This window comes from Mirounga angustirostris, unplaced genomic scaffold (assembly GCF_029215605.1).
Source record: "Mirounga angustirostris isolate CCGP_5_RB_7025 unplaced genomic scaffold, mMirAng1.0.hap1 SCAF_2, whole genome shotgun sequence".
Lineage (NCBI taxonomy): Eukaryota > Metazoa > Chordata > Mammalia > Carnivora > Phocidae > Mirounga > Mirounga angustirostris.
Window position 1 is genome coordinate 147236260 of NW_026991710.1, and position 16490 is coordinate 147252749.

A 16490-nucleotide genomic window follows, 5' to 3' on the forward strand; every position below is an offset into this window, starting at 1 on the left:
AAGCTGCCTCAGAAAGAATGATTTGCTATTGACTACTGTGTAGGATTTCAGCTAGAACCAGCAAAGGTCCATTAGTAAAAGATGTGGGGGGAAAATCAATTGAAACTGTGTAGGATTTAAGACAGGAAATGACCAGCAACTAATACCCCATCGCATCACCCGATCCACACACACCTACACAGACGACTGCTCAGTCATCGTAATTAACAGGAATGTCTCGGTGCTCCTACGGCCAGAGACTCCTCTGAGCTTTTAATTAAAAGTACCTTGTCCAAGGACATAGCAATTTAGAGTTTCATCAGCAACAGTGAAATTCCTGCAAACTGAATTTGACCTATATGGTGTTGAATACTCAAGGAAGTCAGCAAAAGGCCTAATTTATTTATGAACCAAAGCAATTCCTAAATGCCAATTATCAAGCCTCTGATTGTTCATATGAATCTAACAGGGGAAAAAAAAGAGAAGAGAGAGAGATAAAATAAAGAGAAACCCACTTTTTCTCATTAAAGCATTTCATTTCCTGTAGGCCTGATGGATAAGAAATGATTCAAGCTCAGGATCACTATCTTTTTTTATTTTCCTCTATCAGTGTCCTGACACATCATCCAAAATGAAAAACAGGCAGAGCCACACGGTTTCTTGGTTCATTTTTCACCTTGGGATTATACCTGAATTTCAATTTCCCATTAAGAGTCTGTTTGTTTGATCCCTGGAAATTGAAATGTAGGCACAAGCCTTAGATGAAAAATTAGTCATGCTGCTTTCACCCTAAGCTAGAACAGCTGGATGAGAGCTGAAAAGAAATTTGAAGGGAGAGTTGACAGTTAATTTAACAGACTCATTCTCTTTGGGTCACCTTAGGACTCCTTATTGGTCAAGGAACTTGTAAATCAACCTGATTCTGAATTTGATTGAAGAAAGTCACTGAAACCTTAATACTAAAATACCTGCCGAGTTGCTAGGAGAGATATTTTGGACACAGCAATGATGCTTCCTCTGCCAAAGACATCTATGGGGAAACACCACTTAGATAAAGATTAAAACCCATTATAAGACTTTCCCAGGTGAAAATGAATGCTCACAGGGTGCTTGCTGAAGAATCACCTGAAATAGTGCTAGGGGTCTCTCTGTCTACCAATTAGCTGAAATAATATGAAGGTAAGCTCCAGGCTCTCAGAGGCCTCCTGGGGCCATGCTGTTTACCTTGCCACATACCAGCATTCCATACTCCCCTTGCCCTGTTTTATCCTCTTTCTATCACATTTATCACCTTCAAACGCACTATGTAATTCAGAGTTATTATGTATATTGATTGTCTTTGTTCCACTGCTAAAGATGGATTTTTGTGATTGGTGTTCACTGCTGTGTTCCCAGAACCTAGAAAGGTGGCAGGCATATAATTTCTACTCAATAAATAGCTGTTGAATTGGAGGGAGGGAGGGAGGGAGGGAGGGCGGGTGGGAGGGAAGGAAGGAAGGAAGGAAGGAAGGGAGGGAGGGAGGGAGGGAGGGGCAGGCAGACATATAAATATGCAGGAGAGATCTTCTACAGGATTCTGTGGCTTCCCCACCCAGCCTTATCAGGGCCACCAAATAATAATACTGAAATAACCAAACCTCATTATTTCTAAAAGATGTTTTTTAAGATATTTAAATGTATTTTATTCCACATGCCACATCAGATCATCCAAATAACCAGAAAGCAGATGTTCATACTTAAAAGTTCTTTCAGACAATATATTTGTTATAATAAATACCAACTGAGTCCCTTGCACAGTCGAAGATTCACGTGTAACTCTGGACTCCCCAAAAACTTCACTACCAATAGCCTGCTGTCGACCAGAAGCCTTATCAATCACAGAAACAGTCAATTGACACTTACTGTGTATGGTATTATGTATTATATACTGTACTCTTACAATAACCTAAGCTAGAGAATAGAATGTTATTAAGAAAATCATAAGGAAGAGAAAATACACTTACAGCACTGTACTGTATCCAAAAAAAATCTATTTATAAGTGGACCTGAGCAGTTCGAGCCCTTCTTGTTCAATAGCCAACTCTCCGTCACCTGTAGCTGTTCCAGGTGAGGCAAAGTGTGTAAACGCCAGTTCCCTGTGCTGCTGAAGTCTCACCATAATACTATCTTCATGGAAAAGGAAGGAGTTGGAACTGAAAAAGATATCACCCGAGAAGCACCATGGAGAACTGGAAAGACCCCAGGTTTTAGGATTGGACTGTTAAGCAGGAGTTGCAGCCTGGGTTTTGCTCTCAAGAGACGAGTGACCCTTGACAAGTTATTTAGCTTCTCTGAGCTCAGTATCCTCACTCGTAAATTGAGAATGACGATAGTAGCCACCTTATGGGGTTGCTGGGAGGATGAGAAGTAGCAAGAGTGTAAATCACTTAGCAGTTGCTCAAGAATGTGAAAGTAGCAGGAATAGGAACCATAGTATCAGGCCAGCTAAAATATTTTTGGTTAGAATGAGAAAAGATAAAACTGTATAGCTTTGATAAACAGAGTCTATATCAAAGGACAATAGCCAAATAGAACATGGTAAGCCTGAGAGCAAAGAATTCTCTGTGTGATCTATCAGTATTTAGTAGGGAACAGCCATCATGACCATCCTAAGATTAGAGGCTAAAAAAAAGGAATCATGAAGTTAAATATTTACATTTTGGAACCTCCAGAAAGCAGGACGATATTTTCTCAGCAAGCTCCCACTGTATGCTTGAAGGAACACAAGTACTGTTTATACTCCACGCATGTTGGATGCTCTATAAAATGACAGATTGGGGACAGGTCAGAGCAAAAATGTGACAGAGGGAGAGCTAAATGGACTTCTGCAAGTCTCTCTGGAACATAACTTTCTTAAAGGAAAATACGACAACACTAATTGTACCTAATCACTGTCCCATCACATTAAGTCCAGCCTTGGAAGAGATTTCACAAAGTGCCCTAACAACGACAGGAAACCAGGCTGCAAGCAGCATCCCTGCATTAGGAAGGATCTATAGGCTTCTCTTTGCTGAAAAATGATAGATGGCCTAGGCGGGCATGTCATTTCCTATTTTGTGCTTTCATTTTTCAGACCAAATTGCACTAAACCACAAAACCATCGTGTGCCCCATGATCGATGTCATTGACCACAATCACTTTGGGTATGAGGCACAAGCTGGGGATGCCATGCGAGGCGCCTTCGACTGGGAAATGTACTACAAAAGGATCCCCATCCCTCCAGAGCTCCAGAGGGCAGATCCCAGCGACCCTTTCGAGTGAGTAGAGGCTGAGGGAGGGGCCACGGGAGAGAGGGCAGGTAACTCATTTCAGGCGCGTCAACTTGGGACCCATGAGGACAATTATCTCTAATAAAATGGATGAAAACAGATGGCAACAATATCCGCACCTTGGAGAAAAGTCAGACCTACAAGTTGTAGCAAATTACAAGCAGCAGCGAATACATGGATCATCCCTTGTCAAACTTTGCTAAGCAGCAGAGGAAGTGTGCGGACGTGAGAATCAGGAAAAGGCAGAGTTCACTGAAAATGCATATTCTCCTTGTAGATGTTCTCTTCCTCTTCTCAGTTCTCTCTGTTCTTTTGCCTTTTCCCTAAAGAATCATTTAAATTAACTATTTTACTTTAAATGATATAAAATATGAAGCAGTATTTAAGCCTCTGTTTACACCCTGTTGGGAATTATGAGGGAAGGTGGTGTTTCTGAGTAGGTGCTCCCATAACTTAAACTTGGGGAGTTCAATCAAAATGATATATCTGGCATAAATAATCTTTGATAACCCTGCCATTAATTTAAATTCTATATAGATAAGAATTTACAATAATCTATTGGTCTCTACAAAGTTAAGTTCTTTATTTTTTCAGTGTGGACATGAGAATTGTGCATGTTAAGAAAAAGAAAAAATATATATATTTAGCTTAGTTTGCCCAACTCTTAGGACCATTACCGGCGAATGGTGAACTTTCTCCAAAAGTCAGGCCAGAGATTGCCCAAGGCATACTATTATCTATTCCTCCGGCTGTATCCTTTTGATCACATTAAAATTTTCATAAATTTAAAACTATCATATATTTTTTCTTAGGACAAGAAGAATGTCTGTGATTGAGGCTTTGCATACTTTCTAAGGATGTGTTTAAAATGTGTTAAAATCAATATTGTCTTTTCGTTAATAATATGGGCAGTAAAAGTTTGCAGTGGCGAAGCTCCCAAGTATAAAAACCACTTCTGTAACACTAACCCTTTAAACTACAAAAAATAATGCGATAAACATCAAGAAAATGCTTCTTGCAATTCTAGTCTCTGGAAAGATAAACTCTCAGGAATGCTGAGGGGATTTCAGAAGACATTAGCCTGATGAAAAGGGAGAGGTAAAAGATTTATTTTGTAATATGAAGCACACTTATCAAGTATCCAGAATTTCCGAAGGCCTCTTCATACTCTGAAATGGCTGGAAAGTTGTTGAGAAGAAATAATAAAGACCCACTGTTAACTCTTCCAAATGCTTTGGCCAAGATTTCAAGGATATTCAAAACTACTAGAAAAGTTCTTTAGCGGTGGAGTTTCCAGTAAGCATTTGAAGAGGGCCCAGCTGGAGAGATAGATGTTTGTCAGGCTTTCCTGAAGTTAACCATCGGAAAGCCTTGGCAAAGGGGTCTACGGGGGATTTAAAGCCAGGTTGGGGCTTGGGGGAGGATACAGAAGGACCCTAAATATGGTGGAACTGCCATTAGATGGCAGCTGATAGGGAAACGGCCACAGTCTGGTTGCTACTCTCTGAGGTGGCCATGTTTTCAGGGCTAGAATTCATCCAGGATGGTTTTCCAAATACTCTGTAACAGTGCCTGGGTTATAATGACCTTCTACTTTACTTCCCCTGCAGTCGCTGAGTGGGGCTCCTGTTCTCAGCGGAAATGGGTTCAAAACGGTACCAAGGGAATCTCAGATGGTGAAAACTATGAAAGTATTCTCAGTCCCTGCACTGGCAGCTGAAATGGTGTGTCAGGCAGACCCTGGCTGTGGCAATCACCATATCAGGCACCTTGCTTAACCCCAGAGCTTGCAGAGTTGGTAACTTTCAGAATTAAATTACCTCTTGTTCCTGTCACCGACTTCGGTGGTTGCTCTCCATCAAGGATTGCATTCACCTCTTGAATACTACTGCTTTTCTGGCTTTTCAGTCCCTTTGATTCCTAGGAATGTGGACACCTTAGCCTTTTGTAATAAATGGAGCTTCCAAGAGATGTCCGCTTTGATCTTAAAAATTGCATTTGCCTTCCTGATAATAAAAGAATGGTTACCCAAGCAGCTATGAGCAGTGTATCAGCAATTCCATTATCTTCATAGTCACCTGAAGGTGTTCGTAAACAGACAGACGTGCTTTAGGCTAAAACTTGCTTCTCTAAATGTAAAGCTTTAAGATACACAGAGTGAATGCAGTCTATCTAAGTATCTCTCGCATGGACTTTCATGTTTCGGGTGGCTTCTGTAAGGGGTGTGTGGTTTTCTCTGGGAGGCGGGGAGAGGAGGCTGAAAAGACAAGAAGAAAGGAAATGAAGAGGAATATGTAAATGTATTGCAAACCCCAGGACTTTTCATGCAGTATATATGCAAACTTTATCTTTCTGTAACTAGTTTATAGAATGCCTTAAGTGGCAAAACCTCCATTCTCTCATTTATTCTGTCATTATTTGCATCTCTAGCAACTAACTATTGACTATGGTAGTGGGTTTTTCTCATCTGCAAATTCTGTGAAATTAGTGGGGCATGAACAGTAATTATTAATGAACGGAATTGAAAATTTCAGGGTATTATACCAGTGCATAAGTATAAGTGTTATTTCTCAAATACTTGGCTTCAGTTATAATGCATATATGGGTCAAGGTATAAACTGTATTTCTCAATATAGGTCACATGTCAGAAGAATTCAAAATCTATCAACTTCCTAAAATGGGAATCAAGATCCTCCACAATCTAAAAAGGAAAAGGAAAACTTGCAGATAACTTCAAACACTAAGAAAAAGATTTACTTACATTTGCAAAGGGATCTGGTTTTCAGACAAACTGCTCCTAGAATGTGAGAGAAAATGCAATATTCATAGTTCAAATTATTATATGGCAATCACAATTCCAATTGGATTGAATACATCTGAAAAATATTCTTGTCTTTTGAAAAAAAGAATGCAGTACCTGCCCCCTTTCTGATGGCTTATATCATGATGTGATGCTTTTAGGAAATTCTTATTTGTGGATTTATAAAGTTTCCTTATTCCTGGTTTATCTCTAATCCCAGGCACTTAGGAACGTAAGCCTTTTCTGTGACAAAACGTAATATGCTCCTTTAGTCATGATGAAAAAGAGGAAGATGTTCATTTGCTTTCTGATCATTAACTTCTCCAACTTTATCTCAGTATCTAGAAGTTTAGAAAAGACCGGAAGAAATTATCTTATCCAATTTCCCTTTAATACAAGCAACTACTAAATAATGTCCTAGAAAGGTGACTGGTCTCTTCTTGAACTTGTGAGGAAAATAATATTTGCTACCTCAAAAGACGGCCCATTCCATTAGATTGATTGACAGAAACCTTTTCCCTTACATTAGGAAATCTGCTTCCCTAATCCCAAATTCTCCTCCTTGAGATACAAGGCATGTCTAATTCCTCTTTGATGATAGAGCTGTTAAAAGTATTTTAAAACACCTGTTATGCTTATTCCTCCAAAGGGGAAAAAAAGAAAACTTTTTTTCCTTTTCTGGGTTAAATATCCCCATGCCTTTCAGGTCCTCCAGAATCCTGCGATAATTCATGCTCATTGATGTAAATGTTCGATACAGGTAAATTCACTTTACTCCTGCAGCCTCATCCACGTTTCTCCAACTTCTTCACAAGGATAGCATGAAATAGCCCATCTACTGTATCAGGGACTCAGGCCCTAATGTATCAGTCTGTCAATCATAGAAATAAAGTTAATTTCTAGGGAATTTGCACAAAAGGATATCATGCTTCCTTTTGCCTAAGTACTCACAATCAATTCAGCAGCCCATTCAATTTTCAACTTTGTAGAAAGTCTTTGATTTGTAGATTAATTACCTTTATTCTGTCAGTCTTCCTCTGGCAGATCTCCACAATTCCTCAAGAACTTCTAAAACTTGGGCATTTTAACCATCATGAATGGAACTCTTGTACGTGGTCTTTAGAGAGGACAGACATTCTCTATTTTCCACCCATATATACCACCAATTTCCCAAATTTTAAGAATAAGGATATCTACACCTGGGGGGAGGAGGGATAATAACCTTACAGGCTACAAATGTTTATTTATTCTCTCAGAAACCCCTATGTCTGCAGACATATCAGTGTGAATGCAGTGACTCCTCATCTAGGCCAGTTACCTAACCTAGAAATACCTCAGAGCATGAATAGTGATGCCCTTAGCAGGGTGTGAGTGCAGCCGAGATCTAACCACTACTCTGCTCGGAAGGCCATAGACCCAGGCTTAACCAGCCAGGAAGAAAAGGGGTTCTTTCTCCTTTGGTGGGTACAAAAACTTCACTTTATTAATGCAAAGAAGAGAACAACAGATTGAGAAAAAATTTCCTTGTTGCCAGGAATAAACAACAAGTTTTGTCAGATCTGACAGATTGCATTAACCGACGTTCAAAATTTTAAACATCCCACTGAACATCCATATTCCAGTGGGGATTGAGCAGCACCTTAGTTTTGCTCAGAATTTGAAAGTAAAGATAATCTCTTTTACTCAAAACTTTTTCCATGTGGGTTTGGACCAAATATTAGTCAGCCTGAACTGAATCAGAATTAGTAAGGAATAAAACTGACTCCCCATGGAAAAAGGGACCAGTCAAACCATGGATGTACTGTAGGATGTAAAGAAAGAAAGGTAAATTTAAAGGTCTTCTCCTCTTGGATTGAATCAGGTATTGCTCATTTTCCTTTTTTTCTGTCCAGCCCCTATTGGGCCACCTTTAAACTAGGACCATCTGTTTGGTGGGGTGGGAGAATTTTTTTTCATACTCTACTTCTCAAGCTAAGTCAATATTCTCATGAACTTTGCTGTGATCTCCAACTAATTGCTTCCAAACTTTGCCCCCTTTCCTCAAAAAATCCAACTGAGGCACATAAATTACCATAGTCTTAGCTGCCTTGGCCTCAACATCCTACCAGTTAATTCTCAATGAATGGGATTTTTAAACTGTAGTTTCAAACTTTTGAGGGGATTAGGTTGAAAAATACATTCATCAATTTAGTCTAATGATGAGTTCCAGGAGTGAAATAGGACTTTAGCTTTCCAATATCTCAAGCACAGATCTTGCCTGAACTTTACATTATTCCAGACGCCAATTAATCTAACCAAGTAACCTGCCTCATTAAGCCTATGTAATATGCAATACAAAACCTAACATTTGTCTAGCATTTCACACCATGTAAAGCACTTCACCACATTATCTAATTGATCCTTTGTCATAATGCGTGGCACAGGAAAAAGTAGCTATTGTTATTTTTCCAGTTTTGCAAATAAAGAGACAGTGGAAGAAAATTAACTAACTAATAAGAGGAAACATCAGGACTTCAATTGACATCTTCATTCATTCATTCAGATCTCAAATTTTAGGTTTACTCAGTCTCATAGGATTCAAATCAATGCCTTTTTTCATTCATTCAGACTTTAAATCCTAGAGGTAATCAATACTTTTCCTCTCCTTTGAAGAGACACTTAGGCACCCATTAAGTGAAATAGTTTTATAAATGTCTCATAGTGAGTCTGTAATGAGAGCAAGAAAGGAACCAGATTGCCTCATGGCCCATACTGTGTTCTTACCGGTAGACCAAACTAGAGCTGATCGGTTGAAAATGTCAACTTTCAGTTTCCTCCTAATGAAGGGAAATGTCAACAATGCTGGCTTCTGGTCTGTTTATAACAAGATCTAATTCGATATTTGACAACCGCAAAAGGACAAAATGTTTAGGGAAAAATACTGTCAAATTCCTAAATGGTGTCCTAACTGCAGAGGGTGAGAATAAAGGAACAGAAATGGCTCAAGGGTCTTAAAAACTAATTAAAACATTGAATAAAATCAATCTTCCTCAAAAGCCCAGAATGAAACCCCACTGAAGATTTTTTTTAAACGTGAAGTAAAATGTTGTAACCTGACAGAGATGTTTCACAGCAAACTTGTTTATTACACGTCTCTCCCCTTTGAAGGCCCCCTCCCCATCCCTTGCTCTCTCCTGGCTCTTTGCCGGCCACAGTCCTGGGTCTCTGGGGGAATCACCATCTGATAAACAATTCTCACCAACGGGTCGTGAGAATACTTCCCCCTTGTCAGGACTGCTCACCAGAAAATGACTTTCTTTCCTCCCTCTCCAGAGGGAATGATCTTTACCTCAGAAAGATGATCCCTACTATTTTCTCCTTGCTTCAGCATCCAGAAAAGCATTAGCAAATTAATTCCTAAATCAACAATCACTGCCATTATTCTAGTGGTGTGGTCCTGCTCTTCTTTCCTTTGCCCTGCTCTCTTGAGATCACAGGTTTCCGAGGAAGCTCTGGCTCTGTGATGCCTCTTTCTGGTTTCTGAGCCTGGCTTTGGACTTTTGAACCTTCTGTTTCTGCCACCGCTCCCATGATGGTTTGCTGAATCACAGGAGACCTGGCAGGTTATACTGTTTCGAAAGGAGGTTGAAACCCTAGTCCTTCATCCTGAGAGAGATTTTTATCCCTGTTTACCAGTCACTCAGGACTGTGGTCCCAGTGGGACCCCGGAACACCCTGGCTCCTCTCTACCCAAACCTTACCATGACTTTTGTTCTAGCCCCCCTCCTTTTTCTATGGTAACATCTCCTCTTGAACCGTGGACTTCCAACTCTTATTCCTGGTCTTGCTTCACTATTGCCAGGTTAGTTAGCCCCTTTATAGCCAGACTTGAGACTGAATTTTTCATCTCAAGCACCCCTGGGCAGAATCAGCCTATCACCCCTAGACCTCCAGCGTCATCCAACAGTTATCAATAAAACTGCACCACTTAAGACTTAGCAATGGCTTCCTATGTGTCAAAGAATTATGGAGCTCACAATGGGTTGATGACTTTTTCTTGTCCATTTACCTAGTCTTTCAACAATTAACCACTTTGCTTGCTTCCCAAACAGGTGTCCTGAGTCCATCTTTCCATCTCATGTGTGATGACTGTTTTCTGTGTCCTTCCCCCACTCGCCAAGACATGACTTGATTCTACCTACATTCACTTCTTATCTGGATAATTTTATGGGTTCTGTGCTCTGTGATATAATCACCCTCTGACCAGATCTCCTGTTTGTGGGCCCCCAGCATTCTCTCACCATTTACCTGAGGAGAAAACCTCCATGAACATCTGAAAGTATTGTCACAGCCCCCTCCCAAGTCCCCAGGCTTCAGCAACATTTACTCTACCCATGACACCATCACACCAGAGTGTGGCAGAACTTAACAGAACCCTCTGCCATCACCCAACTCTCTCCTTCTCTCCCGAAAGACAGGAATATAGACCCAAGGCCTGTGCACAGTCAGCTTTGTTTTCTTACCTGAGGCTTTCCCGCTAAAATACCTCTTCCAGTTCTGCTGTCTTCTTCACTTCCTCCTCCAGGCAACCACTCCCTCTTTCCCCCTCTAATTATTGCTAACTTGGATACCAGAATGGAAACTCTGTGAGGGCAGGAAGACTGTTTTATTCAATTTATTCCGCCCTGCATCACTAATACCTAGTCTCTGCCCATAACAGGCACTCAATAAATATTTATCAAATGGATGAAATAAATATTAAGTTCAGGAGAGGAAATGATCCGACAGGGCTGTGTATATAAGTTCAGGAGAGGAAATGATCCAACAAGCCTGTGTATATTTGAAGAAGAGGTGAGAGTTTTTCAGAAAAGGATACCAGACGAGGAAATGCTGTGGCACAGTATTTGCTAAGCACTGTATTTGTAGGGTTTCCCCACACAGACTCATTTGAATACAACGGTAATTCTTGTAGAATGGTAGAAAATTAAAAATAAATAAATAAATTCTGGTTGAAACCAAACTTCAGAAGGCTTTTGTTCTGCATGTAGAAAGAAGAGAGATGGTAAAGGAACGTTTTAGGAAAAGCTATCTGGTAGCAGAAGGCCTTCCTGGAATAATTTATATTATAAATGACAAAATCATTTTTAAAACCACAGTCCAGAAGATAACAAAATCTTTGACAAAGAAGCAAGTTCTCAATAAAGTAATGATATTGATCTTTCAGTTGTATCTATTTCTAACAAACACCAAGATGCTGTAAGAATCTTGGGCTGCCTAGGGATGCCTGGGTGGCTCAGTAGGTTAAGCATCCGACTCTTGATCTCAGTATAGGTCTTGATCTCAGTTCAGGTCTTGATCTCAGGGTTGTGAGTTCAAACCCAATGTTGGGCTCCATGGAGCCTACTTAAAAAAAAAATCTTGGGCTGTCTAGATTCTAGACAACACCTACAACCCAATGAGAGCAGTGCACTATGAGCAGGATGCCCAAAAGGCCATGCTTGAGCACAGGGCTGGAGGGACCAGTGGACTTGGCGAAAATTATAGTCTTAGAACTGGGAGGTAGATAGATAAGCATAACAAGCCTGAACAACATACACAAATCTGAAAGTCAAGGTAAGAAACAAACCCTTACATGTAGTGTTCAGAGGAAGCCTTGGATGTTTATATTGAAAAAAATGATGAATAGTAAAGTCTGTATCCAGGAGTCAGCTGGCCATGGCTTGATGATGCTTTGATGATATTGGGCCTGAGCAAAGAATCAGAGGAGAGAAGGGTTTATGACTTGACCCAAAGGGCTGGACAGTGGACAACTGAAAGTCTCTAGTCCTAAATTCTCTGCACAGAAATAGAACACATTTGGCTGCAAGGGCTAATGGTCAGAAACCAATTCCATGATTGTGTGTGTGTGTGTGTGTATATATATATGTATATATATGTGTATATATATATGTATATATATACACAGATATATATATACACACACATATATACATAAAATCATTATTATATTATATTATTTTATGTTTTTACATTACTATAATTATGTTATAATTATGATGGTTGTATTACCATCATATATACAATGACATATATACAAATTTTGCTTGTAAATCACTTCAAATTATTTTTAAAAGAAAGTGGATACATATGAATCATAGGACCGAAAAAGGAGGCAAAGCCTGGCTTTGAGTCTCTGCTGAGGTCTTCTGAGGTGAGTTGTCTTTATTCCAGATCACATGTGGCAGTAGGTGAACGTCTCAGTCTGATCGGGTTGCTATAACAAAATATCACACATTGGGCGGTTTATAAACAGAAATTTAGTTCTCATAGTTCTAGAAACTGGGAAGTCCAAGACCAAGGCGTTGGCAGATTTGGTGGTGCTGGGTGCCTGCTTCCCAGTTCACAGACAACCTGCTGTGTTCTCACCTGGCAGAAGGGGAAAGGGGGCGCTCTGGTACCTTTTTCATAAGGCGCTAATCCCATTCATGAGGGCTTCATCTTCATGACCTAATCACCTCCCAAAGGCCCTATTTCTAACCGTCATTATGTTGGGGGTTAGGTTTCATATGAATTTGGGAGGACACAAACATTCAGTCCATAGCAGTGAGAGTGTGCTCAGAGATGAGTCATACATACAACTGAAAAGATTCAGAAATGAGGCAATTCCTATCTCAGTCTTCTAACAAAGTTAGAGCAAAAATAAAATGCAATAAAATAAAATATAGTAATGTATTTACTTCCCTTGATATAAATAGAAATGAGTTATATTAGAAAAGCAATATACTTCTATTAGCTTACCTATAATGAAGTAATTGGTCTTTATTGTTCAGTGTTCCAATGATCTATTTGTTGTCCAGGAGCAACACCTACAGTGAGGCCACATTCACAGAGACACTGGTTTTAGTCAAGACCATCGTTCCTCCCTTCAAAGAAGTAAGCAGTGGTTATAATGCCAAATGGCAGGGATAAGGTTTAGTTTCTTTTCTTTTCTGTTCTTTTTTTTTTTGGTCTCATTTCTTGGGTAGATCCATCTGGAAATATGTTAAGGAAAAGAAAATGTCTGTTTTTGTTTCTCGGAGTGCCAGTGGAAATTGAACAAAATGAACTTTGAGAAAGGGAGTTACACAGCATAACTCACTGGAAAGGCACAGGCCCAGCCATCTGTCAGAGTGACGGCCTCACGCTGGCTGGGCCGTGAGCCTTTAGGCTTCAGTCTCGGACCCAAAAGTGACCTAGAGGGCACCTTCCAGACCGAACCCTCTTTAGTTATGGAACTCTGTGGAAACACTAAGATGTCCATTGTTTACATCTCTGCCTCCTATGTTTTGGCTTGTTCTTCCATCAATAGGAACAAGAATGGAAGACAAAGAGTGAACTTGGCCTAGATCCTGCTTGTGGAATCAGCTGAGCCAGAGCAAGGGAGTGGGAGATTCACAAGGCCAGAGAGTTTTCCAGGCTGCCCTGGACTGGGAGGAAAACTTATCCAGGGCTTCCAGAAGGGATACACAAAAGAAGAAATTGAGCAAAGAATGATAAATTAGAAGTATAAATGAGACAAAAAAAAAAAAAAAGAGGAATTACATCATTAGCCAGAAAAGAGGAAGCAGGCCTGAATGGCATATAAGGAGAGGCTAACCGTGCAGGGCAAAGCTGTGTGTGACCAGCAAGAGAAATCTGGGGTCTGCGCTTCCATAATGTCAGTGTGGGAACAGGCCTCTCCGACTCCACAAGTTTAAAAGTTCAAGAAGAAAACAGACTTGCCAAGTATTTTTCATTTGTTTCGCACTGCTCCGAATTAAATTTTAACTTTTTACAGTAGTAGAAATCACCATCTGGACAGTAATTGAACAGGCTTCAAACATCCAGTCACAACCCAGATGCACAGAAGTGTAACTTTCATCTCTGAAACTGAACCCAACAGAAGTGCAGAGCCCTCCTTCCATGAGAGCAAGCGGTCTACTCCTGATGTGCTCGGGGCCCAGGGCAGGAGTGCACATGAAGGTCCAGGTGGCTCATGTCTAAACATTTAGAAGTTATAAATCAAACTGGCACACTAATGAATTTTGTTCTATCCCACTCTCTCGATAAATAGACCCACAAATCAACCTGCAGGGCCAGGTGTGCATGTGGAATTCCTCCAGAAAGCTCTCCAGGTTGTTATGGCAGCATGGGGCAATACAGCAGCCCATGGCTAACCTCTTTCCCTTTCCACTTGTTCTGCCTGCACCTTGACAGCCCGTGGGCACAGGCAGGTTGAAGCCCACATGTCCTATTCCATCCACAAAAATAGCCATCCTTTGGGCACACCTCAGCTTGAGGTATAAACTCCAAGCCACAGAAGGGAATGAAAGAAGATGTCACAGGCCTTAGAAGCAGGCTTGGAACCCTCTGTATAGAGAATAATGCAGAATCCAGGACATAGTTTGTAAGAGGTGTGCAGGGGTGCATCTCTTGGCCCCAAGGGTGGCCCATGCTGTGGGGAGGGGAGCATCCAAAGTTGCTCAACGCATAGGCTCTCCTTCCTGGGTCTGAGGTCACTAGACAGCAGTGAGCCTTTGATCTCACCAAGAAGACACCTTCTGATCCAGGAATTGGTCTCTTACAAATGAGTTCCCAGTCAATTTTCAGTTCAAGCCCAATCCATTCAAAAATCTAATTCCATATCAGGATTGTTTTCCTTTCCAAATTGCTCAGCTCAGATTTCTTCTAGTCTCCTCTCTGGGATGGCATCTTGGTACGAGGGATAGTCATGGTAGGAGACATGGGTTAGCTGAAATTTTATCTTTCTTTGCTAGCTTCCCCTGGATTCAGATTGAATGAGCTGATCTTTAAAAAGAGGCTTTTGTTGGGGTGCCTGGGTGGCTCAGTCGTTAAGCGTCTGCCTTCAGCTCAGGTGATGATCTCGGGGTCCTGGGATCCAGCCCCGCATCAGGCTCCCTGCTCAGCGGGGAGCCTGCTTCTCCTTCTCCTTCTGTCTGTCTATCTGCCTACTTGTGATATCTCTCTCTCTGTGTCAAATAAATAAAAATCTTTAAAAAAGAGAGAGAGAGAGGCTTTTGTCCTCACTGGACACCTTGCTACAGTGTCCACAGCTGTCATATCTCTGTCACATCTCTGTCTTGTGTCTTGGCATGAGATGACCCCCCTCCCTTTGACTCAGCCCTATCTAAGTTCCAAGTTCTTGGTCAGTGCTAGTCCTGGAGACCCAGCTGCATGCTCTAAATGATCCCTAGCTTTGGTTTGTTCAGCCCCAAACCTCGGAGATGGGTCCCTTCCTTACATTGTGTCTGTTCCGTCTGGTGTTCTAGATTTCAAGTCTCATTTATGTACCTCTTGTCCCCTTTCCCAGACATGCAAGAACATCTTGCTGTCCTCCACATATATGCAGGCTATGCACCTGGAATATTTTCTTCCAGTTTTATTTTTAAAAATTCCCTAGAAGTTATGGATAACTAAACAAAATCTGAGAAACTAAATTAAAGAAATCAAATTCCATCAACTGTGCTGAGTCTAAAAAATAAACTAACTTTAGGAGACACATGCTCCGGTAAATATGTGTCTGTCTAGGACTTCTAAACATTCAAATAAATTCCACGGAAAGACCATTTTCTCAACTGAGGTTATATCTATAACCCAGATAATTTCACCTTAACTAACATAGTATAGTGAATTAAATATAGCGACAAGAAATTCATTAGGACTACTGCATAAAATAAAACAGCTAAAAGAGAATTTTACCTATGGATCCTCTCTTGGTTTATATTTTCAAGTGCAAAATATAAAGGAATTCTTAGATAACGAAGGCTAAATCTTCCTACCTGAGAAAATGTCTAAGAATGATGGGCAGCGAAAAGACGACCGATAGATCAAATCTTTAGAAACACCCTATCTTTTCAACTTGGAATTATTGTAGAAATCTAACCCAGAATGAGACTCCTGTTGTTGTAATGCTAAAGTGAACCTAAAAGAGTCAAAACTGCAGTTGGCACAGGTTATTGTTTGTGTTATACTGCCACCTGCTGGAAGGAAGGGGAAATTGTTTTAAAAGAAAGCATTGAGAAAAGGTCAAAATCCTGGGCTTTGCAAAGGAGGTTTTGACTCAAATTAAAGGTAATGCACCCTGCATAATCCAGACAAATAAACCCCAGGCAGAATGCCCAAAGTGTCCCAAGTTGAAGAAGGACAAAATAAACCCTGATTGTAAAATCATCAGGCAGCCCACACTGTGCCATTATTCACAGGTGAGTTAATATAGTGACAAAGTCTTTCTGATGATCTCCTCTCACAGAGCTCTCTTGAAAGAACAGGGGGACAGAAAAAAAAAAAGGTAGATCGCAGAGATAAATGGCTGGCACGAGAGGTAGAAAACAAGACTGGGAATCAAAAGGCCCGGGTTCATTGATTTGCCATATGATTAACGAGAC

General features: G+C 40.6%; 1 protein-coding gene across 2 annotated transcripts in view; it reads left to right on the forward strand.

Annotated features, from left to right (window-relative positions):
* GALNTL6 (polypeptide N-acetylgalactosaminyltransferase like 6) overlaps window positions 1-16490 on the forward strand; it is a 1204984-nt gene that overhangs the window by 999537 nt on the left and 188957 nt on the right. For both annotated transcript variants that reach the window (XM_045880134.2, XM_045880135.3), the window contains one exon: window positions 3092-3275. In XM_045880134.2, the coding sequence (XP_045736090.1) occupies window positions 3092-3275 (184 nt within the window). The remainder of the gene's footprint in view (window positions 1-3091; window positions 3276-16490) is intronic.